The sequence below is a fragment of the Parambassis ranga genome, chromosome 21, assembly GCF_900634625.1.
Source record: "Parambassis ranga chromosome 21, fParRan2.1, whole genome shotgun sequence".
Classification (NCBI taxonomy): domain Eukaryota; kingdom Metazoa; phylum Chordata; class Actinopteri; family Ambassidae; genus Parambassis; species Parambassis ranga.
Genome location: NC_041041.1, coordinates 19,807,981 through 19,831,045, shown reverse-complemented (window position 1 = coordinate 19,831,045; position 23,065 = coordinate 19,807,981). Strand labels below are relative to the sequence as shown.

The following is a 23,065-nucleotide window of genomic DNA, read 5'->3' as shown; positions in this document are numbered from 1 at the left end:
CTCTTGAAGATGTTTTTCTTGTTTATTTTTAGAATTGATTTTGTAGTCACTTTTAAGGAGCTTCACAGAAAAGACTTGACACACCTGAGAAGAAGACATACTTGTCAACACTGTTAATAGGCTGCTTTGGTGAGCTACATCTCCGGAGAGGTCCCTTAGTTATAGAAGGTACTTGTCAGGTGATTTCCACCCCAACATTAGAGTTAAGGAGAAGAGTCACATAGTCAATTACTGTCATTACAGTGTCTTGCGGCATTAATTCACACAAGACACAGCAAATCATTGTTGTACAGTCTCAGAGGTTAATAACAGGGGGTAATATGTAATTGCTCTGTATATGATTGAGCAAAACCTGAGCCATGAGATGAAACGCTTTAAGAACAATCAGCACTAAATCACTCTAAAAACACTCACATTATTCTTCATGGCTTTTAGATTTGTTGCTTAGATTAAAGGAGAAATGTAAATGCAAGAAGGAATTGATTGTGAAGTGTTAGTAATTTACTGTATGCTAATAACCTAGTAAATATGTTTGCCAGCCATGTCTTGTTTTTATATTGTATTTGGGGAAACTAACAGAAACACGAAACTAGTCATTAATCATTCAGCTTCAACTTCTCACATTCTTTTCTCTGTCTTATCTTATCACATACGTTTTTTGTTTTTTTGTTTTTATGTTTTTTTTAATTTGGTCTGTTAATAAATTGGAATTAACCATGTTGTTAAATTAAGACACTGGGCAGTTTTAGGGACGCATTCAGCACATACTTCCGTGTGTAGTTGAGAACATTTTTATATGAGGGGCCGTACAAGACATAATACAGTCTGACACTCTCACACACACATATTCTCACTCTCACACACACATATTCTCACTCTCACTCACATATATTCTCACTCTCACACACACATATTCTCACTCTCACTCACATATATTCTTACTCTCACACACACATATTCTCACTCTCACACACATATATTCTCCCTCTCACATACATATATTCTCCCTCTCACATACATATATTCTTACTCTCACATACATATATTCTTATTCTCACATACATATATTCTCCCTCTCACGCACATATATTCTTATTTTACATTCATATATGTGTGTGAGAGGGAAAATATATGTGCGTGAGAGGGAGAATATGTGAGTGAGAGTGAGAATATATGTGTGTGAGAGTAAGAATATATGTGTGTGAGAGAGAAAGAATAGTGGAAACGGATGTAGGTATAGTGGAAACGGAAGGCAGGTCTTTTGCTGCGCTGTGATTGGCTGAGAAGAAGGGGCAGGTCACGTTCAGGTCCCGACCGAGTATGGAAGGAGGGAATGAAGCAGTAGTACTTCAACAGGCAATTGGAGTATTAAGAAATATCCTCTCATCCCCTGAAACTGTCGCTTCCCTGTCATCGACCCTAGTACAGGACACGACCCGTGCAAATGCAGTCACGCACAGCTCATGCATAGAAAGTGAAATGAGAGAACTTTTCAGGCCTGGTAGCTCCCAGGTCGGATTAGCAAGAGAGGCGGCGGCTACACAAGGACAAACTGGAGGATTGCAGCGGCCTTTGCGATATCAAACCCAGAAACATTTTGGCAATTGGTGTACCCGGTCACGAAAAAGGTAAGAACAACTTCGAAGTTAGCAGAATGGTAAATTGACTGATTATATTCCAAACGTTAGCTACAAGCTACTATGAGCTACGTTTTGCTAATTTAGCATCTGCTGTTGATAAAACGTGCTGTAAGTTATTATTGCTTGTTGTTTTGGCGATTCGAATTCATTAGTGACTCAAAAGAATCATGATTACTGTAGATTAATCTTGCTGGAAGCAGACTGTATGGGTTATTATATAAAGCACTTTAGACAATGTGAACATAGACATGTTTGTAAATCATCACTTAAAGTTATCAGTTTGGCTCACAGTCAACCTACAACAATATCAAATAATATATCGCAATATATGCACATGTTAAGTAGGCCTATGTGAATTCATAGATTAAAAGAACAGTGTCACGTTTGTTTGTGCCACGTGTTCCAGGTGAACAAGCACGGAATGCAATTAAGGATAAATGTGTGCTTTGTTTTGCAGGCCCAGAACACATTATCATGACACTTTTAACAAAGATGTCATCCTTCTTCCCAGACCATCAAGCAGTGTTGTCGTCAGGCATCGTGCAAAGCAACAGCTACATGAACAAGGACATATACTCAATGGATTTGAATTCCAGAAATCTTGGAACCAGACAACAGTAACTGAACAAATGAGGGAGGCCTTTGGGGGAAAACTCTCAGCTGATATAAAGTATTTACATTTATTTAACTCGTCATGTTGATATAAGTGTCTACTCAAATACAAATATATAATTTAATAACATTTAAATTAAATTCACATAACTTTTAATTTTGCCTGTTCTTCAGTCTAGAGTTTCTGATGGCATGTGGAAACAATCTGATTTTACCAAAACTGCGTGCTGGACAGGAACTGGATGCTAATCTTATACACAAAATCTACAAATCAAAAGCCCTATACATCAGGCCATCAAAGCCAATTTTGGTATATCACATTTGAATTTACCTGCAAATCATTGTAATAATAACCCATAAAAATGCTTGCATGGAATGTCTGATACTTTAATTTTATTCTTTTGTTTTTTGTCTTTCCAAGGATGACATTACAGGTAATACAAGCGAGGACAGCTATGATGAAAACACCAGTTCTGCAATGGAGCTGCGTTCTTCATCTCAGACAGAGAGGCACTCAAATGCATCTTTTGGCAGTTTGACCAGTCCGATTGATGCCGCTCCATCAAATTCTACTCCAGTTGTTCTACCTGTGTCAGTGCCCTCGTCTAGCCACAGCAGCATGTCAGCAAGTGGTTCCTCAAGTCAGCTGCAGGTGTCTTCAGTGGAAAACTGCTATACTGCCATTCAGCCTTCTGCCACATCTTTTGAAGGAATATCTTTAGTTGATTCACCTCTGGTCTTGTCCGGCCAAAATAGGTCAAGCCCTCTCAATCACAGCAGCAATTTACAAAGTACTTGTTCTGCAGTACCATCCACTTCCTCCACCTCAGCATATCATAATTCGGCAAACTATGATGGCTACCTTACAGTAATAGGTGCACTGTCTGATGTGTCTTCTGAAGATGAGGAAATGCACCAGGCTATCCTAGCAAGCTTGCAGAGTGAGAGGTTGGTAGTCAATTGCCTGTTTATTCTGCTGCATATCTTAGCTCTTTCAAGTAGTATTCTAATCCAAATGTATTTATTCTTGTTCATTTCAGAAGGACCACAGGATGTTCTGTGCCAGTGAGAGATATTTTGCAAGACCTTGCAACTCAAATTAACCATCAGAAGAAATGCAAGTTTAACATTAACCGGTCATCAGTGCTGGATGGAGCTATTAGAGGTTTTAAACGAGGGACATACAATCCATGTCACACCATTTCTGTCAGATTTTCTGATGACATGGGAGTAGCAGAAGAGGCTGTGGACTTAGGTGGACCAAGGAGAGAATTTCTAAGACTTCTAATGGATGCTTTGTCCAAGTCTCAAATGTTTGAGGGAGAAGAAGGGAAAATGAACTTGGCTTTTGACAGTAACGGTATGTATAGATTGTAGCATATCATTGATGAGATTCACATAATAACCACAATTTGTGCTTACATTTTGGTACTATGAAATAGGTTTTTGTCATTGAATGCTTGAATACACTATTACTTATGTGTAATTTCTTTTCTCTAGCCATGAGGGAGGACAGGTACTTAGTTGCAGGCAGGGCCATTGCTGTAAGCCTTGTTCACGGCGGTCCTCCTGCACGTTTTCTTTCCCCAACTCTCTTCTCTTGCCTTGTTGAGGGCCCGGAAATGGCTAAACCAGTTTTGGAAGATGTTGCTGATAGTGACCTGCATGAAAAAATTAAAAGGGTATCTCACTTTTAGTTTATGTTGTGCTGTATAATATGTGTGCCTTTTTTATACAACACATTTTTGTATGCATGTGTGTCTTGAAAGGTCATGGAGTGTGAAACTTTTGAAGACCTCCTAGCAACAACAGCACCACTTGAGGAGTATTTGGCCAATGCGGGCTGCTTGAGACAGTTGCGGAGTTTGGAAGACAAATATCTGCTTGCAGAAGACATCCTAATGTTTCAAGTGATACACAGAGTCCGTGGTCCTTTTGAGAGGTACATTTTTATCTTTTTTTGTGAAACCCTTTCTAATTAACCTTTAACTGTATGACTGCAATTTAGGGAGGTTTTGTTGCTGACCTTCTTTGAGGAGTGAGGGAGAGAAGAATGAGGAAGCTAGTTGACAACTGCTGTTTTTGCTGGGAAACTTTTGATGACAATGCAGTTACTAGTGATTATATTTTACAGATTTCGGGATGGACTGAGAAGCCTTGGGGTGCTGGACAAAATTCAAACCCACCCGGAGAGCTTTCGGCCCCTTCTATGTTGGTCTCCCACAACCCTCACAGCTGACCTCATTGACAGCCTTTTTACCATACGTCTATCTCCTGTTGGCAGCAATAGAAGGCAAGCTGAAGAAATGGTCGTTCCTTTTTGGAGAGACTACCTTGCAGATGCAGAAGGTTAGGTGACTTAAGTGTTGCTAGAGCTGTTTTTTCACTTGGTAATAATTCACCATATTGTCATTGTTTTGTTGTATTTTCTGATGCAATACTTTTTTGTCCAGATCAAGAAGGAACACAGAAGCTGGAGACAATTCTTGCCTTTGCCACTGGAGCCAGTGCTGTTCCACCAATTGGCTTCTCTCCGCAGCCTTCAATTGAATTTCTTCACCAAGAGCATGATGGAGGAAACCCCTTTAAACTTCCCATTGCAAATACCTGCATCAACTGTTTGAAGTTGCCACTGCACACTTCCTATGATGACTTTCAGGAAAATATGGACTTTGCATTGGGTAACACCCATGGCTTTGGCATAGCTTAAAGTGGACAGGCCTGCACTTCAAAATGTTAGTACCGGTTAAGTTTGTACTTTAAATTCTTCTGTTCTTTGGTTTCCATAATTAGGTGCCATCATATCTCTCTAGCTGTAGTTTGTTGTGTAGTTTCAGACAGTATTGGACCAAACTGAATTTACTGAGGTTAAAAGTAAGTAAATATTGCAACATTTCCATTGTTTGTCAATGCTCCCACTGCTTTGGATCAAACATATAATGCTGTTGAGTCAGTACCTTTCATTTTTCTCTGATAACTTGACCAACTAAAGTTGATTTACTGGATTACAGAAATCCAACGTAGATAATATAAAGTTTTACTGTTTATCTAACAGTTACTGTACAAGCATATTAAGGGGACATTCTGAATAAGCTAAATATAATCATAATGACAGTATTACTAGTCATTCCCCTTCTAAGCTTTCACAGATTTTGTTGATACAGATATTGTTCATTACCACAACAAAGGTGATACAATTATTTGTTTATTGAGTTTCAGAAACCCATCAATAAAATTGGTTTTCAGATGTGTTTCACGATTTGTTTAACATTCACACTGACATTCATTAAACATGAAACACAGTTGTAAAATGTAAACATGCAAGTGAGCTCACAGAATTATAAAGGTTTTAACATTCTATAACAATTCATCCAATGGAAGAAAACTGAAACCATAGTAAATAAGTAACGCATGCTTGCATTTTCTGTTGATGTGAATATGCTAAAATCTATTTTCCAAATCGGTTATTCAGTGGAATATTTATTTAATACGGCTATCCAGAATGTTGTATAGCCAACTTACAGAATGCCTTCAAGAAAATGCACAAGGTTGCAAAACAGATCTATACCATGATTACCATCATCTTCAAATGGATTAAAATTCTGCACAAGTGTATTCATTGTTGTGTTGCTGATGGTAATGTTAATTGATGGAACAACAACATTATTGTTTGTAATTAACTCTGACTGGAGACTGTTATCATCAAGAGAAAAATTGCTGTCCATATCAACAATGCCATTCATGCTTGGGTTATGCATCCCTGCATTGCTGACTATACCCCTTTGCCATAGCTGTAGAGGAGTTTGACCCCCTTGTGTTGAAAGGCCATGGTTATTCCACTGGTTCTGAAATTCAGTGGCAGCTCTTTGAATTCGTGGCAAAAAAATATAATGAACACAAAACAAATGCAACTCATTAAGTGAATCTAATATACCATGCCCCTCCATAAAGTTGAAAAGATTAATGAAATGACATGAAACTACTCGATTTAGCTCAGCCCATAATCTCTCAATTCTTTGATTATGAACTGACCTGCCAGTAATAACGCTACGTCTGTTTAATCCTCTCCTGCAAAGCATGAAACGGGCAACACCAGTGTTTTCAAGTCCATGGTCACATCTAACCCTGGAGGGTAGTCCAAAGTTGTGAACACCATCAATGAATAGTGATAAAACACTAGAGGCTCTGTTGTTGTCTACACAAGCAAGGTAGATGATTGTTCGACTGAAACCATCCACACAGCCATGGAACACCATCCTCCATCTGACAAGTTTGTGGTTTCCATCTATGTGCCTACAAGAGAAGTTGAAATCGGTGTAAACTATGAATACTTGTAATACAATGCCAAACACTAAAATATTTTTAATATGTTCTTTAGCTTATGATAATTAGCTGCAGGTTTAAAATAGTGAATACATGTTATGTTAATTCAAATTTATTCTTTTATGAATTTGCTCACCATAATTGATTGGGAGATGAAACACTGTAAATCCGCCGACGTATTGCATGTCGCCTTCTGAAGGACCGTCCAATGGGGTCAATTTCCTGCAGACTTTGGCGGACCCGCCACCTTTGAATATGTATCCCACGTGACCTCAAGCTCCCATGCACATATCGTTCACCTGCATTTGTGGTATGCTGAAGAATTTCACCAACTACTCTGTTCAGGTTTTCATTTGACAGCGTTGTATATGACATTGGTGGAATGCCAAGCAGCTGTCTATGTCTGTAGAGAGTCCGGCTGCTTACCCCTACGCATGTTGCAATGTTTTGCCAGTTCATTCCAAGGGACATTAAATGGGAGATTTGCTCAGCCGAAATACTGTATTGAGGTCTGCCTTGATATCCAGTCCTGATAGATGGTGGCAATAATTCATAGCTGTTCTCCAACCTGGTTCTTTGTCTGGTTTCATAAGTAGTCAGCAAAAAATGAAGACATCTATGCAAGAATTGTAATGTATTGACTACTTCTCTGTTTCTTACATCTTCAACAAATCTTGATATGGACAAAAATCCAGATAAGGTCTGAGTGTGATCATGGAGATCCCTGTGCAGTCTTTCCTGAACAAAAGGCTCTGTAGATGCAATTTGTATTTGTTCAATACATTCTAAGACATTATTAACAAAATATATAATGTCATTTTCATTGCTACTTACTCCAATAATAAAAAAGTCCACTTGGAAACAAAACAGGATGATTTTGACTAGCATCATTTTGAGTTTCTGCTGATAGCATGAAAGGACACCCTAAGCATACTGTTTTTTATACTTCCTGGTTTGTGAATGACTTCCTGCTTAGGGAGGAACTTCCTGTTTTGAGAGAAGAATATATGTGTGAGAGAAGAATAAATGTGTGTGAGAGAAGAATATATGTGTGTGAGAGAAGAATATATGTGCGTGAGAGAAGAATATATGTATGTGAGAGAAGAATATATGTGTGTGAGAGAAGAATATATGTATGTGAGAGAAGAATATATGTGTGTGAGAGAAGAATATATGTGTGTGAGAGAAGAATATATGTATGTGAGAGAAGAATATATGTGCATGAGAGAAGAATAAATGTGCGTGAGAGAAGAATATATGTGCATGAGAGAAGAATATATGTATGTGAGAGAAGAATATATGTGAGTGAGAGTGAAAACATATATGTATGTGAGATGAGAATATATGTGAGTGAGAGAAGAATATATGCATGTGAGAGAAGAATATATGCATGTGAGAGAAGAATATATGCATGTGAGAGAAGAATATATGTGAGTGAGAGTGAGAATATATGTGTGTGAGAGTGAGAATATGTGTGTGTGAGAGTGAGAATATGTGTGTGTGAGAGTGAGAATATGTGTGTGTGAGAGTGTCAGACTGCATTATGTCTTGTACGGCCCCTCATATTTTTAGCAATGAGTAAAATGTGGAAAAGACTACATGTGACTTTTGTCTTCAATTTTATTAATGATCACAAATAAGACTGCAGCAACTGACACTGCAGATAATGTTCTGTCCTGAAGTCAATCCAACTATATAGTTTAATTTGTTTAGATTTTCTATATTTAATGTATATGTATCTCTCATGTGAAATGATAAATCATCTTCTAAGTTATTGCAGTATTAAAAGTGAAAACAAAATCTGCATACAACCACAAAGGCCTCAAAGTAAAAATGACCTAATTTAGCGAAGGTTGCTGTGTGCTTTTCACTTTTTTAAAAAACTCTGCTGTAGTTTCTCTATCTGCATTTCCTGGTTGAAGATAAAGTCATTCTCTGATGATCAGAAGAAATGTGGTGTCTCATCAGAGTCATCAAACTTCAAACTTTTTTCAAAGAAAAAAAACAGCGATAGCAACTGCTGTTTGTACATCAATGTGAGCTGTTGCTTCATAAGCGAGCAAACAAACATGGAGCTACAACCAATTCAACAGTAATAACACCTTTGTCATTAAACAACCTCTGTGCAATCTGTTGCTTTGAACAAAACAGCTATGCATTATGCACATGAACATAAATGTCAACGCAGCATGAAGGCTTCCATCTTCTGTGATAAAACATTTCTGAGACTGCTGCTGCCTCTCATCGCTGTCCCTAATAGACCCAGTCTGCTACTTGATTCTTGTGCACTGAAGCCTAGGAACTTAGTGGACAGTGGAGGAAAAAGGGAGAGGAAGAGAGGACGGTCAGATATACAAGTGAGTGTATAACATCCATGACGGGGTTGAGACACAATACAGTCATCTGCAGTGCCTCGTTCTAAATGTCACCCCCAAGAGACTTGACCAAAGGAGCTAGAGACGATGACCCTCCAGAGTTCACACCAGAAGACACCAGAGACTGAAGCAAGGCAGAAGAAACAAAGGCTCGGACAATCTTGGGTCCAGGCAGAAGACCACCAACACATTGACTCGGACCCTCCTGAATCCGACCTGCAGTAACCCACCAGAGGCTGAGACAGGTATCCCCCAGGGTCCGACCACCAGAAATTTAGACTTGTGTTCTTCAGGGCCAGGACTGAAGACCATCAGAGACTGTGAACCTCCAGGGTCCAGACAGAAAACCTCCATAGATTGCAACAAAGGCCCACAAGGGTCTGAGCAGGAAAAGTCCAGAGTCAGATTAGAAGACCCCCTGAGGTCTATGCAGGAACCCTCCTGAGTCACAGAAAAAGTCTCAGTGCACAATAACTCCAGAGGGGGAATAGGAGAAGAGAACCCAGCCGGCTCTGTAGAATCCTCTGGAACACCGGCTGTCTCAGGAAAACACAAAGAGAACCCAGCCGGCTCAGTAGAATCCTGTGGAACACCAGCTGGCACAGAAACAAACTAGCAGACCCCAGCTGGCTCTGGCAAAGACGAAAAGTAGACCTCAGCTGGATCAGGCAATGATGAAGAAGAGCCGCCAGCTGACTCAGCTGCTCACCTCAGCTGGCTCCTGTGAAGAAGCAGACCTGACCATAGCTGGCTCCAGCCGGGTAGCTCCAACCGAAACAGAGACACATGCTGGTGATGAAACATCAGCTGGTTGCAGGTGACCTCCCCTGGTTGGTCCGACAGCAGTCTAGGAGAACCCAGCCGGCCAAGCAAAGGCTGCAGCAACTTGAGCTGGCTCGGTAGCTGACGGGGTGAACCAGGCGGGCAAGGCAAAGACACCTGTACAGGGAGCTGGCCCATCCCAAGATACACAGGCTTGAACTGGGGGAGAAGCCAAGGTTTAACAGGAGGTCATTGATTAGAGCCAACAGAGTCCACCAGTGCTCCCCAAGTTCTTTCAATTAATTCAAACGTTCTAGTTTAAATGAACGCAAGGACTGTACCACCGTCCTGTCCTGCGAGGAAGAAGGTAAGGAATCCACCATATTAATTTGATCTTGTATTGACTTCCTGCACTCATCCATAGCCTCCCAGACAGCAATATAGTCTGCTAGGTTCATTGTTGCCCGTGGCACACGGGCAGGAAAGAACTTGAGACACAGATGAAACACATTACAGCAGAGCAAGTAATCAACAAGGAGGGAAAACACAGGAGGAAGTAAAACATACATAGACACACAAGGGAACAGAACATTTAAAAAAAACAGGAACATAAATAACCAAACAATCCATGAAAATGCAAAATACAATAGTGAAGTAAGAGTAAAGGACAAAAGGTCAGAAAAACAAAGCACAGGATCATGACACTAAACACAAATCATCCTACACTGTCTGCATCATAAGCACAGAAATGTAGGGTAAAAAAGCAAAACCAAGCATAATTGTTGTGACTGTAAAGTAATTGTATTTACTGCAGACAGGATTCATAGCATCATGTCATGACCACAGTTATTTATTCAGAATTTCCAGCCAATGGCTCCAGCCAATGGCTCATGATGACTGTGACAGCCAGCTAATCTTTTCTCAATAGCTAAACACCATCCTGCTGTGACCTTTACTTGATCATTAGTTAGCAGTGTAAGACCACCTCCCACAGCATGAAGTTCAATTTACACCTCATTACTGGTCTTGAATGAACATACACACACACATACTGTATAGGTTTCTGCACACACAAACACGAACCTTTTTTTCCCTGTTAGATTTGTGAGTCAACTAATTTAAATTCCTAATTGTGAATTAGGTGGAGTTCCACCCTCACAATCTGAATGTGTGGGTCTGCAGTGGTCTGTGTGATGTAAAGGTTATCATCAGAGAGTGTATGTGAATCTCTACATGGACTGTATAAGTTGTGCAAAGTCCGGCCATCAGATTTAATATGGCCTGCGGCTCTGTCTTAAAATGTGTCAAATCAACAGGTAGTTCTTATTTTTTAACTCATTGTGTAACGTTTACGGGATGCTCTGAGCAGACCACAGTCAGCTCGCTGTCTGCGTCGCCACGGTGCATCACAGTGCTGCAGGGCTTGGACACTGCACTGGTTACAGCAATACAGAGAGCTGTGAAGCTGCACAATACCAACACTTTGACACAATTCACCACGAGACTACACATGCTTATGTATACAACCTGCTATCAGAGAGAGTCTGTGTTGTACGAGTGAAGTTCTCTGCCTTCTTACTGGCGGCACTCGCGGCAGCGCCACACATTCTAGTCCTCTTGCCCAGTCCTCTTGTGCGATCTCTGCTATCAGTTTCTTTTATGTGTTCCTGTCTACATGGTGGCGTTTTTAAAATTCACTGCAGCTGTCTGTAGCGGCCTGATGCGCATACACACACACAAACACACACATGCAGACACATGTGCGCACATACAGGTGAGCCCACTCCCACCAGCAGGTAGAGTGCGTGTTGTTTTGCTATCTGTTGCTCATGACGTGCTAGTTGGATTGACGTAACTCCATTGACTATGCTCAGTTAAGCCATGGTAATAGTCCTACCACTACTCATAATAATAATAATATCAACATTAATATTAATATCATTATTAATAATAATAATGTTGATGATTGGGGGCCTTTCCAGTGTTAAATGTTCTTTAGAAATGAAACTTAAATGATCTTTGAAAGGGTGTACTTGCATTGTATGTCGTTATAATTATAGTAGTTGAACATGGTCTCAAAACTACAATATTATCGCTTATCGCAATAATTTCTCTTGGCAATTAATCGCCCAGCAAAATTTATTATCGTGACAGGCCTAGACATGACAACGTAACACAGATAACCCAAATACCTTCATATGTATCAGGCAGTGTAAGAAAACATTTAGATGTTCCGCCTGAGTCTTATAATGGTAGTAAAAAAATACTTAAGCCTCACTATGTGCTGCAGTCACAGGCAAAGCAGGGGCAGGGCTTAGTCGAATACAGGGGATGAGAAAAAACTGCTGTGCTTGTCAAACTCAATCACAGCTGAAAACTGGAGAAACAGTGCACATGGAAAACAGAACCAGCTATGAGCTGCAAAAACATAGACTGACCGGCCAGTCAGTCGTCTGAAAATGAGCAAAATCATGTCTCTGGCCGATCCATTGGTGCATCTCTGCTTTTTATGAATGCTAAATATATTTGGGTTCATCAGTAGATTCATATATTAAAAGGTGTGACTGCAAAAAGTTTGAACTCTGATACTCAGAATTTACAACTTATACTTTGGTTTGCACAAAGATCAATATACTCTATGATCCAGTTGACAAAGACGGTAGTCGGGTATCAATGTTCATAGTAGATACAATAACTTATTAGTTGTGCTAAAATAAAAAAGTGATTATTTGCAATGTTTGATTGTAAAATCATATTTCTGAAATGTGTGTTCATCCACAGCCAGGACAGACACAAACACATACAATGCAAAATATCTGTTTATTTCTCTTTATTATTCTCAATATAAATTATACATGTCTGTCTCAATACTATTTCTTTTTACTCTATATATAATAATGGTTAATGACATAATTCCAGTAAAGAGGTTACAGAATATGTTTCAAAAGATTGATTATGGACAGCACACCTGCAGTGCTTTCTCTGCTGTGGTTTGATGGCTGTTCATCACTCTTTTTCTATTGTATTGTGTTTATTTTGCGCTCAGTAAAAAGATGTGCCTCCTGGGAATCATTTTCTTTTACTCCCATTCTTTGTGTATATTGCATTTCTCACTAGGTGATTTTTACTATTATTACTCGTACTTCGTATGACAAAAAGGTTTTAGTCTATAGGTAACTATTGGTTTTGTCAAACCAGACACAGCAGACAAAAAATCACCTCTAAATGAAAAAAAAGTATTTTCAAAAACTAATGTTCAATTATTGACGTGGCCTAAAAAGCAATCACAAGAACGTGTTCTCTAAGAGAACTCAAATAAATCTCAGAAACTCTAGAGAGGTTTTCATTTCTCTAGGGTTTTATTCTTTGCGAGGGCTGTTTTAGGAACAAGTGGCCCTTATCAGGAACCGAGCAGCGAACGATACCTGTGACAGCCGACACGTTTGAGGCCCAAGTGCTTAATCTCTGGTCTCTGCTTTGGAGCAGTGAGGCAGATCACTACAGAAAGAAGAGAGCGCATCTCAAACCAGCCGACACAAGGAATGGAACAAGAAAAAAAAACACGCAGAGCGAGCCTGCGAGCACTGCTCTAAACGTATCAAAGACTTCTACAAACAAACATAGGTGAACTGTGATTGATGGGAGCGCAGCTAATAAGACTCCCAATCCAACAGTGAGTGAGAAGGGAGGGTGCCGGGGACCAGAGATCAATAGCAGCACGGAAGCATGTTACGGAATCATACTGAATCAGATTGATGACAGCTGGTGGTGATGTATTTGGTAATCTAATTTTAACACAAAGTAACTCAGTGATAGTGCTGCCACAAGACTGAACTCAATCCTTGTGGGCCAACAGTATCACAGCTGTTGAAAGCGAATTGTGTTATTTCTGCAGGTGTGAGTAGCAGCAGCAATATGATGTTATCTTTGATTTTCAATTCAAGCTCTATGCCATGAAAGTGTATTAAATTATTCATCCTTAGTGGCAATCTCACAAATATTTTAGACTCAAAAACCCTCTTTTAGTGCACTGTCAGGCTTGGACATACACTTAGTCTGACTCCTCCAAATTGATATTGAAAGAATCAGACTAGTAGGTATCCTTAGTGCAGCTTGAAGATTCTTACCGGCTGCTCTTTCGATAGTCATTCATTGCTTTTGCATGCAGGCGTAAAAGTGATGCCAATAATTTCCCCTTGCTCTCCTCCATCTGATTGGACTGGAGTACAGTCAGCTCTGCCAGGGAAGGCAGCCCGGCACAGACAGGGCACAGACATTTATTATGGGAAGGCTTAATTTGTGTACATGTATTTGTTGGTCTGTTTGTTCTGTGTGTGTGTGTTTGACTTTGGGTAAACTGCTAAGCTGACCAAGAACGCACAAAATGTCTTAAGTAAATATTATTCACTCTGTCCTTTATTTCCCTGTATTGGCATTACCACAGGGGCAAAGGACTAAATATTGTCAGTCTTCTTGTTATATGCATGCAAATGTTATGTTTAAATCAATAATGGAAAAATTGTGCAGAGGTGTTTATTACAGAGATTATTACAGAGGTGTGCTTTTTAAATGAAACATCTCAGTTGTTCAATATTTTTAATTGTTGTATGTGCCAATTTCTCTTTTAAAAAAGATCCAGTGCAGCATCACCAACTGGCCTTAGGTTTGTTTGCTGAATGAAGCTTGTTGGGGGATGGGATGAATCCCTCCCCTGTTCTGGTTTTCTGAGCCAAGTCTGCATGATGGGGCCCTGAGCCCTTGGCCTGTGCCAGGTGGCAGCTGGGAGAGAGAGTCTCCAGCCAGGCTTCGGCAGCCCTCTCACTGGTCCTCTGGCCACCACCATTGCTACTCGGGGGGCTGGAGACCAACACTTCTGACCTACTGATTGGTCAGAAGTGCTGGTCTCAGTCTTTGTTTCTAAAACAAATTCACTTTTAATGTCACAGAGTAGGGCTGCAGCATACTATATCTTCCATCATAAATTAGTTTGACTGGTACAGACACCAGCAAGAAGTTCTCTCTCTCTCTCTCTCTCTCTACACAAAGTGATGAATCAAATCTTACAGTAATCAGTGAGATGCTTGTTGGAGCTGCACAGAGGCACGAGTACCCACATGCTTATGTGTTAACCAGGGGATCTCCATACAGCCAGCTTAATATTTAGAAGTAAGAGTGCCAAGAAATAGAATAGTATCTTCAAACAATAATGAGAAAACTCTCCATGCAGGGTGAATTGCTCCCACCAGAGAAAGCCAACTCTACCACCTCTCTCGCACACACACACAGCAAAGAAGTGTGTGTGAGAAGTGTGTTCTCTCTAGGATAACAACAGTAACTATTTAACTTTTTTGAAGTTGAATGAAACAACTGTGCACCCTCCTGTGGTCGTACAAATAAGTGCATTTAAAATGGGCTGGTTGAGGCAGTATTGGCCCAATCAGTTTGTTAGATACAACCATCTGGTAGGTCATCTTAGAAACAGCACCATACAAAAAAAGTCTTGCCAGCTGATGGATAGAGCATCTGTCACATCCGTCACAAGCTGACTTTCAGCAATTATATTATGCCCATGGCTGCAGGTAGTTCCTCACAGCTTGCCTATCGATAAACCACTGTTGTGTTTGGACACAAGTGCATAGCTGCCAGGTTGGATTAACATGGGATCCTGAGATCTCACCAATCTTAATCTAGCAGCTTCACAATGTAGAACTCCTCCAGCATTAAAGGAAATGATAGAGAAGATTAAAAGACATTTAATGGTGTGTCCCTTTGAACGATAAGTGGTTGCCAACTCTGGCCCCTTTCATACATGTAGCGCACACCAGACATTCTTTAGACTTGAACCACATTGGCTGTATGTGCGAACACAAATGTCAGATGAATCATCGACTCAGATGCATCACACATTAACTAGACCTTCACCTGCTGGCTCCTTAAGTACTGAGTCCAGCTACTGTCTGAGTCAATATATGTGTAAACACAATAGGTAACAGTCTGGGGATTCACAGCCAGCATGTGTGAGAGTTCATGATGTTGTTGGTGAAACATACTGTATAACTGCTTCATACAGCTGGCCTGTATAATGCTTTACATTATGTGGTTAACATTGCAGGTACATTAAACCTGTAGTTTTGATATTAATGAAAAAGTGATTATTCCTGACAAGTCCTCTTTACTCCTTAGCCTTGGGAGAGGAGCAGCTGTCCTGCTGTACGCTCTGCTGAGGCACCTCCCCTCATTTGGAACAGCCACAACAGTCTCTGGCACAGGGAGTCTCCCGCTATGAGCTGTATGTGTGAATGTGACACACAGACAAGGTTGGGACCTGATGCTCCCTAGAGATCAAGTGTGAAAACGGCTTTAGATTTTTCTGTCACCAAAAATGTGTTCATATTCATTCAAAGTCTACAGTTTTGTCAAAACCATGTTGTTTTTTCTTGCACCTAATTAGCAGTTTTAATTAAACTATTACTACTACTTAAACTAAAAAAGCAACTAAAAACAAACGTTAAAAAAGAGAAATAACTCAACTACATAAACTAAACTTCCAACGTGGTCACCAACCCCCAACTGAAGGAGGAAAGTTTAATAGGGTTTAAGGCTACTATCGTCTCGATACATGACATTCTCTGCCATTATTCTGCCTCACAATACATACAGTATACAATTTTGTCACTCATTGACGACTGAGTTATTCTGTCATTCCTGTACAATGGGTTGTTGGGAAAATGGCCACCTAATTGTTTTAAAAATAGGTTAAACACTAAAAAAGTTCTTATGTTCTGCCTCCTGTTTGTCTCTATAGCAACATGACCTATAGAAGGAGAAGGTCACAGCTACACCACGTTTAGCTGAACATTTACAGCATATATACAGTATTTATAAGCTAATCAGCAGACCAAAGTAAAACGGATCAAGATAAATTACAGTTCCTACAGGCAAGTCTTGACATAATGGAGAAACAGTGTGAAGAACAACAGAAGGATCCAGTGCTGCTACGTTCAACGTCTATACATGCTGAGCACACAATGCTATGCAGAGGGCATCTCCTCGGGGTGCTGCCTCCATCCAGCTAGCTGTTCACCCTTTCAAACTGACAGACAGACTTTTAGCCTGAGATGGAGACACTCTCCCCCCTCCGAGACACTTCAAGAGAGATGTTTGCTGAACTCGAGGCCTTGAGCTTCATGCCCAGCTGCATACTAACTTTAACCTTTTACTATCCAGCTCGCTCATAGTAACCACTCTTCTAAAGAAAACACTTATTGTTCGGTCTGTTGAATTTTCACTGGCTTCCTCCCCTTTCACAAGGCACATTACATCACCCTTACAATTCATTTAATGATGCATTCTATCCATCACCTAGTTATGACCTCATACTTATGAGAAGAATCATTATGAGCTCTATTTTCATTAGCATATTTGGCAATAAAACAGTTATTAATAATTTCACCAGCAGCCATTTCAGAACACTCAGCTGTGACCCCCTTTGAACTAAACTAAGCAAAGATGGTGGTCCTGAAGACAAACTTTAGAGAAATGATTCACATTTTACATTATGTAGCATTTAATAAAAATCTAATATGAATCCCCATGTCGCACACAAAATTAAGTCTGTCCGGAACATTAACCAATATAGATGATGTGGGTCAAAATTGTAGCTCCTCCCTCCATTGGTAATCAATGCCACAAGTCAATTCACAGCCACTGGCTTTCACAACCTGTACCAATCCATTACTGATTCAATTTTAACACATTAGGAGAGTGGGAGGTTATATTAAAGGTGACACTATCAGAAATCTAACAGCTGCATTTAATAACTTTGCTCTATAGGAGTCAGCTGGACCTACCACCATAGAGTACACTGAAATAAGATATGTTGGGGCATGGGTGTGTAGCTTGAGGCCATACTTCACCTCTGCCCTCATATAGATGTGAGAGCTCAATGACAGGAACACTTAGACAGCACCAGATAGATGTGTGAGCTGTTTTAATGTCTTATAAAAGACTAAATGTCGTGCTGCAGAACAGTGTACAAGCACTCACCTCAAACAAACTTCAGCAATCCTTGACTCCTGCACTTTTGGGAAAAGAAGAAAACAAATGTTGAGGTCTGGTGGAAGGGCTTAATCTGCTCATGAAGCTGACCTTCTCCACATTACAAGCTGACAGGCAGCTCTGACAACTTGTCTAGTTTTCTAGCCAAGACAAACTTGTGAAGTAATAGTCAATAAAAAGCACCTGAAGCACAGTTCCCAAACATAGATGCCAATAACAACACCAGCCAGTGCCTACTTCACAAGTTTTTTCTTTGCTATAAGCTGAAATGTGGTGCTGACTCGTACATCATGTCCTACTGAGACCACACATTCATTCAACCAGTACTTTGGTTTGTTTACTTGTTCCAACTCAGTTTCAAGGGGAATCTTCATGTGGTTTCTCCAATCACTAGGTGAAGACAGAGTAGCAGGGTGAGTGTGGTCCACTTTCTATCCTGAGGATCTCCTTCTTGCTGAGGTGGACACATTTTTACTGCCACGTCAGGACAGGATGTAGACAGAAGACCGAGTTACAAAAAGAGACCTCGCAGCTGGTAGGCGGATTTACCGTTAATGGTTCCCAGAAAAAGACTCTTAAGACAGCTATGAAAACAGAAATAAGTCCAACCTTTGAAGGTCAGCTCGAAAAAAAAGGACATCCTGATCATCATATAACTCAGTGCTGTGCAAATGTCTCAGCAAGACCTCTGAACCACCTCCAAAAGAGGTGCTAAATGTTAAATCTCCATTTGGTTGCCAATCATCATGTCCAGCTGCAGTTTCGTGACAAATTTCCTGCCCCCAAGATATTAAATAAAAAATAAAAACATTGAGTGAACATTATTTTCATAGTTTCTCTCACAGCCCTGCCTCACAGTGCATCCACCCACCAGATGCCCTCAAATGTTCTACCTACTGTAACCTTACATTTTTTTCAATTCACTCATCAGCTACAGTGTGTATATGCCTGCCGTCTTTTGTTTCTGTGAAATCATAGTGTCACTTTCTCATCCAACATTTGTTTGTTCCTTTAAGACGAAGAAGTTTTTCCACTTGCCTCAAAAAAAGCGCTGAACTGATCATGCCTGCCTTTATTTCTACTCCCTCCTCTCCTGGGACAAATCATACACAACTTATTTAACACTGCAGCGCTACAGTAGCAGAGTTATAGATTGTGTTTGTACATCACAGGTGACCGCCCATTCACTCTGCATCCCAGAGTTTTTGTGAGCCCCTGAATGGGAAATCAACCCAATGCAGGCCTGCTGCTTCCTCTCACAATGATCACAGATTCCCAATCCCCAAACAGGAGCCGATTCCTTTGAGGTTTTTGATCTGTTTTTGTGGCTTGGCGAATAGCCTCTGCATCACAGATGCTATGAGATTCAAAGTGTTGCTTTTGTGATGAGGCAGTGCCAAGAACCACGCTCTAAATCTGCTCTCTCCCGGTCTGATATATTGATGTGGGAAAAGTTGCAGTGACAACTGCAGGCAGTCCATGTTACGCTTGCACTGACCCCCTCTTTGCCGTTTCCGCTACACACGTTTGCCACAAACAGTCCTCTTTGGCAGATGCTCCTCTGGCATTCTGAGCACTTGTCCATAGCGTTTGAGCTTTCATGTTCATGGCACTAATACCGGTCATTTCTGCCTGCTTCAGCACTTCAGAGTCAGTAAGTTTTTTAAGCCTGTCTTTGAGGCTTTTCAGGCAGTTGAGGTGAACAAAGTTCAGCATTTTCAAATGGTGACTATCAATGGTCCAAGTCTCACATGCATAAAAAAGAGGAGGTGATGAGAGCTTTACTTTAAGCTTTTTCCATTTCTACCGAATGTTGTGCCCTGGCAATTGTTGTAACAATAGCAGTCTATCTTTGATGAGTCAGTGAAATTAGGACCATTTTTAAAAGGACTGAATATGTGACGTTATCAGGATCATTACATGAGGCTTTATAAAATGTGTTTTATGGTTTTGAAATATTTAATGCAGTGGTAATACACAGTTATATTTATGGTTTCCATGCCATCCACAGTGTATTGTGAGAAGATGAAACAATACTATATATATAGGCATCAAAATGCATAAATTAATAAAAATTAATAAAAATAAGAATATTACTTTATGAACGCATGTTTGCATGTAAGCATACATTGTAAATAAGACTTTGTAAATAAGACAAAATAAATGCATTCAGTCGATGTTACCAGGATCTATTTCTTCCCTTTTATCAGTGCTAGAAAACCACAAAGCTCCCTCATGTGGCTGAAAAGTGTACAGCAGATATAAAACCAAAGAATCTTATGCTAATGCCTGTGAACAACATCCATCCCAGTCTTTGAGAAAGCCTTAGAAGAGACAGTCAAAAATAAAAGCTGTAAGATTGAAATATGTTTACTCTTTAAGGTCCAAAGACATTGAAATTCCTAGCTGCCCTAACGATTCCATCAGTTTAAAAACAGAACCAACAATCCCTGTGATGGTCATGATGCATGCACCCAACCTGGTGTTGAAAATCAGAGACATATTTAAATGTTTCATCTATAAAACATTCAGTTGTACAAGGCAAACATAACCTAAACAACAAGGAACTAAAGTTAGACAAGAAGACATTTATGACTGAACGATTCTAAAGGAGTTCATTCATTTACTTTTCTTAGATAAATTATATACACAACGTAATTATGTGTACTAGAGTCATATAATCATTATAGCTTCCTGGTGTAGTCCACATACTAGATGTACTTTTTGAACAAGTAAACCTGCAAACGCTCTTCTTCTCTGATATCTGCATACAACACATACGCACTGAATGACTTCTTCCTCATCTTGATTAGGTGTGCTGGCCTTTGCACACAGAGACACACAGGCACTTACACTTCTGCGATGCTATCTCACTGTCTCACTTAATTAGCTCCTAAAGGCAGTCTCCCCTGCATTAGTGTATGGGCCTATCAGTGTCTTCCACAATACTATCAACTTTTAAATAGGGTATACATTACAAACAACCTTGAGCTGTTTGCGCTGGATGATGCTTATCTGGCACTGAGGTCATTGCAAAGATCAAGGCTGTTTTAGCTTGTTTTCTTTTTTTTTTTTCAAATATATACTAAAATGAGTGCGAAATTTTCTAAGTCTGTCATTTTGTCAGATCAGCATGTACTGCCACAGCACTCCAACCAGGTCAGCCTGCTCAATGTTAGATGGACACAGGGGATAAGAAGGTGGAATAAAACCATAGTGGAAGCATTTCAAAGAGACAATGATATTCTAGGGACGAGCTCTGGAAATGCTTGTAATTCATACAGAGAGAACCGTGGGCTCTACTTGGCAGTCAACGTGAACATCGCCACTACAACCAGGAAAATTAATTTCAGACTAATTAGGCTAACAACCAGCTTTGGTGTTGAAATAAATAAGAAATGCTATTATCATTACTGTCCATTTAGACACACTTCTTTTATTTGCAGTGCAAATGGAGCAGGACAAGAGACAAGCCACACAGCTCCCAAACTTTCAGATTTATGTGAATATACGTGCATGCAAATGTGTCTCATCTAAACACTCCATTTAAACTGTTTCACCAGTGGAGATGAGACAATATAATACTATGTAATATTTCATTTTTATTCCATCTACATTAATAAAACTCAGTGCAACCCCCTCTGCCTCAACCCCACACATTCTCTGTGGGTTCAAGAGACAAATTCATCTTTTCATTTCATGCACAGGGAGAGGTAGACAGTGTGTTTTTTTTGTTATTGCCTACTGTGATTGCAAGGCAATCTCGAAGTCCCTGTTTTCCACACAGTGTTGAGGATGGTTGGTTAGAGGGGAGGGGAGGCATGGTGACATTTCTGACAAAACAAGCAGAACAGCCTTGACACTTACTGCTCTACTGGAGAAGGAGAGAAAGTGGGAGAGCTATGGTGACAAATCAATAGATGTCCATAAATTAGGTTTACCAAAAGCCTCTGTTTATACTCTGTGTATACAAAGAGTATTTTGTTTAAGTGCAATCACTATATATGGCACTTCAACATAGTCAAATAAGAGCCATGGAAAACTTTATCTGAGTAATAAACATTAGGAAGAATTAGCAAGTAGTGGTAATACTTTTACTAAATACCTGAATATCCATGGAGGATAAAGTGAAAATGAAAGACATTAATAACCGCCTAATACGTGAGGCGAGCTCAGTGATCCTTACATCCCAAATTACACCCACTGTTGATTGTGGAGAGCCTGTCAGGCATCACTCTGCATAGACGGGATATAAAGAATTTAAATTCAAAGCACTGACACTGGGGCACTATTAGGTTGCAAGCCACACTGTAGAGCTGACCGCACACAATTACAGTCAATCGCGTCCTCTTGCGATGCTGCAACGATCCCACCGTGGAAGACAGGCTACAGTATGGACAACTACAGCCCGGAGGCAGATACAATACACAGGCACGGGGAGATTTTCACCTGCTGCATTGTAGGATGTAGCGCTGCTACGCACCTGCAGCCAGGGCTACCGACTCTGTCCCGGCTGCTTAAAACGTTCCTGATAAAATGCACTTAAGCTGTGCTTATTGCACATGGATTATTACACAGGTGGTATCATCTATTAGGTCTGTTTGTGGTCTAACAACTCGGGCGCATCACCATCCCGGATTGTAACAAATAAAGTGGTACAGACTTCCAATGCCACAAACAAATGACAACCAATGATGAGCAAGTCTTTGTCATAAATGATGCTTTTGACAACATCCACAGCATTTAAAGCTCGTAACAACACGGGACTGCACTGGAGACATCCCGTGGTGCCAAGTTTCACCGGACTGCGCATTCCCGGCGGCCCGGTTGCTCCTTACCTTTCTCCTCATCCGACACTGTCGAGGGCTCGGCGCACGGAAATAATCCCGAGAAGAGGGCTAGAAAGGCGAGTAGAAAAAACTCCGACATGTTTTCGGAGAGCGGGCTATAGAGAGCCACGGTGCTTCTCCTGCGCCTGGTCCTGGTCCTGGTCCGGATCCAGTCTCCCCCTCCACCACCACCCGGTTCTCCAACGCCGTTATTCGGTGATGTCCAGCAGAACCAGTGCGCAGAACAGAGTGCAGCGCTCCCCCGGCTCCCCCGACACATGCACACAGCCGCTCTGTACAGCGAACAGACGCACCGGAGACGGCAGGAGAGATGAGAGTCAGAGGCTGGAGGGTGGGGGAGCGGAGGGAAGGCGGGGTGGGAGTGCAGGAGGATAAAGAATGAGTACGTTTCCTGTCTTTTCTCAATGATTAAATGCCGTCGGCTCGCCTGAAATTAATCAAATTG

General features: G+C 40.6%; 2 protein-coding genes across 3 annotated transcripts in view; one reads left to right on the top strand and one right to left on the bottom strand.

Moving 5' to 3' along the window:
• lrp1bb (low density lipoprotein receptor-related protein 1Bb) overlaps positions 1-22,699 on the bottom strand; it is a 239,100-nt gene extending 216,401 nt beyond the window's left edge. The window contains exon 1 of the mRNA XM_028393416.1: positions 22,609-22,699. Within this exon, the coding sequence (XP_028249217.1) occupies positions 22,609-22,699 (91 nt within the window). The remainder of the gene's footprint in view (positions 1-22,608) is intronic.
• LOC114426186 (G2/M phase-specific E3 ubiquitin-protein ligase-like) lies at positions 1,128-5,359 on the top strand. 2 transcript variants are annotated; one of them, XM_028393418.1, is made up of 9 exons: positions 1,128-1,628; positions 2,152-2,310; positions 2,427-2,562; positions 2,674-3,200; positions 3,293-3,612; positions 3,753-3,934; positions 4,022-4,194; positions 4,387-4,601; positions 4,706-5,359. In XM_028393418.1, the coding sequence occupies exons 1-9, from the start codon at positions 1,321-1,323 to the stop codon at positions 4,960-4,962; spliced, it is 2,277 nt and encodes a 758-aa protein (XP_028249219.1). In that variant the 5' UTR covers positions 1,128-1,320; the 3' UTR covers positions 4,963-5,359. The 2 variants fall into 2 exon arrangements, with proteins under 2 accessions (XP_028249219.1, XP_028249218.1); XM_028393417.1 differs by having other exon boundaries at positions 2,098-2,310.
• Positions 22,700-23,065: the final 366 nt, after the last annotated feature.

What these genes read in the sequence shown, in the direction of transcription:
- LOC114426186 (XM_028393417.1), top strand. Translation starts at nt 1,321, where the DNA reads ATGGAAGGAGGGAATGAAGCAGTAGTACTTCAACAGGCAATTGGAGTA. An exon ending in GGCCATCAAAGCCAATTTTG is followed by an intron (nt 2,563 to 2,673) that starts GTATATCACATT and finishes TGTCTTTCCAAG; the next exon opens with GATGACATTACAGGTAATAC. An exon ending in CTACCTTGCAGATGCAGAAG is followed by an intron (nt 4,602 to 4,705) that starts GTTAGGTGACTT and finishes TTTTTTGTCCAG; the next exon opens with ATCAAGAAGGAACACAGAAG.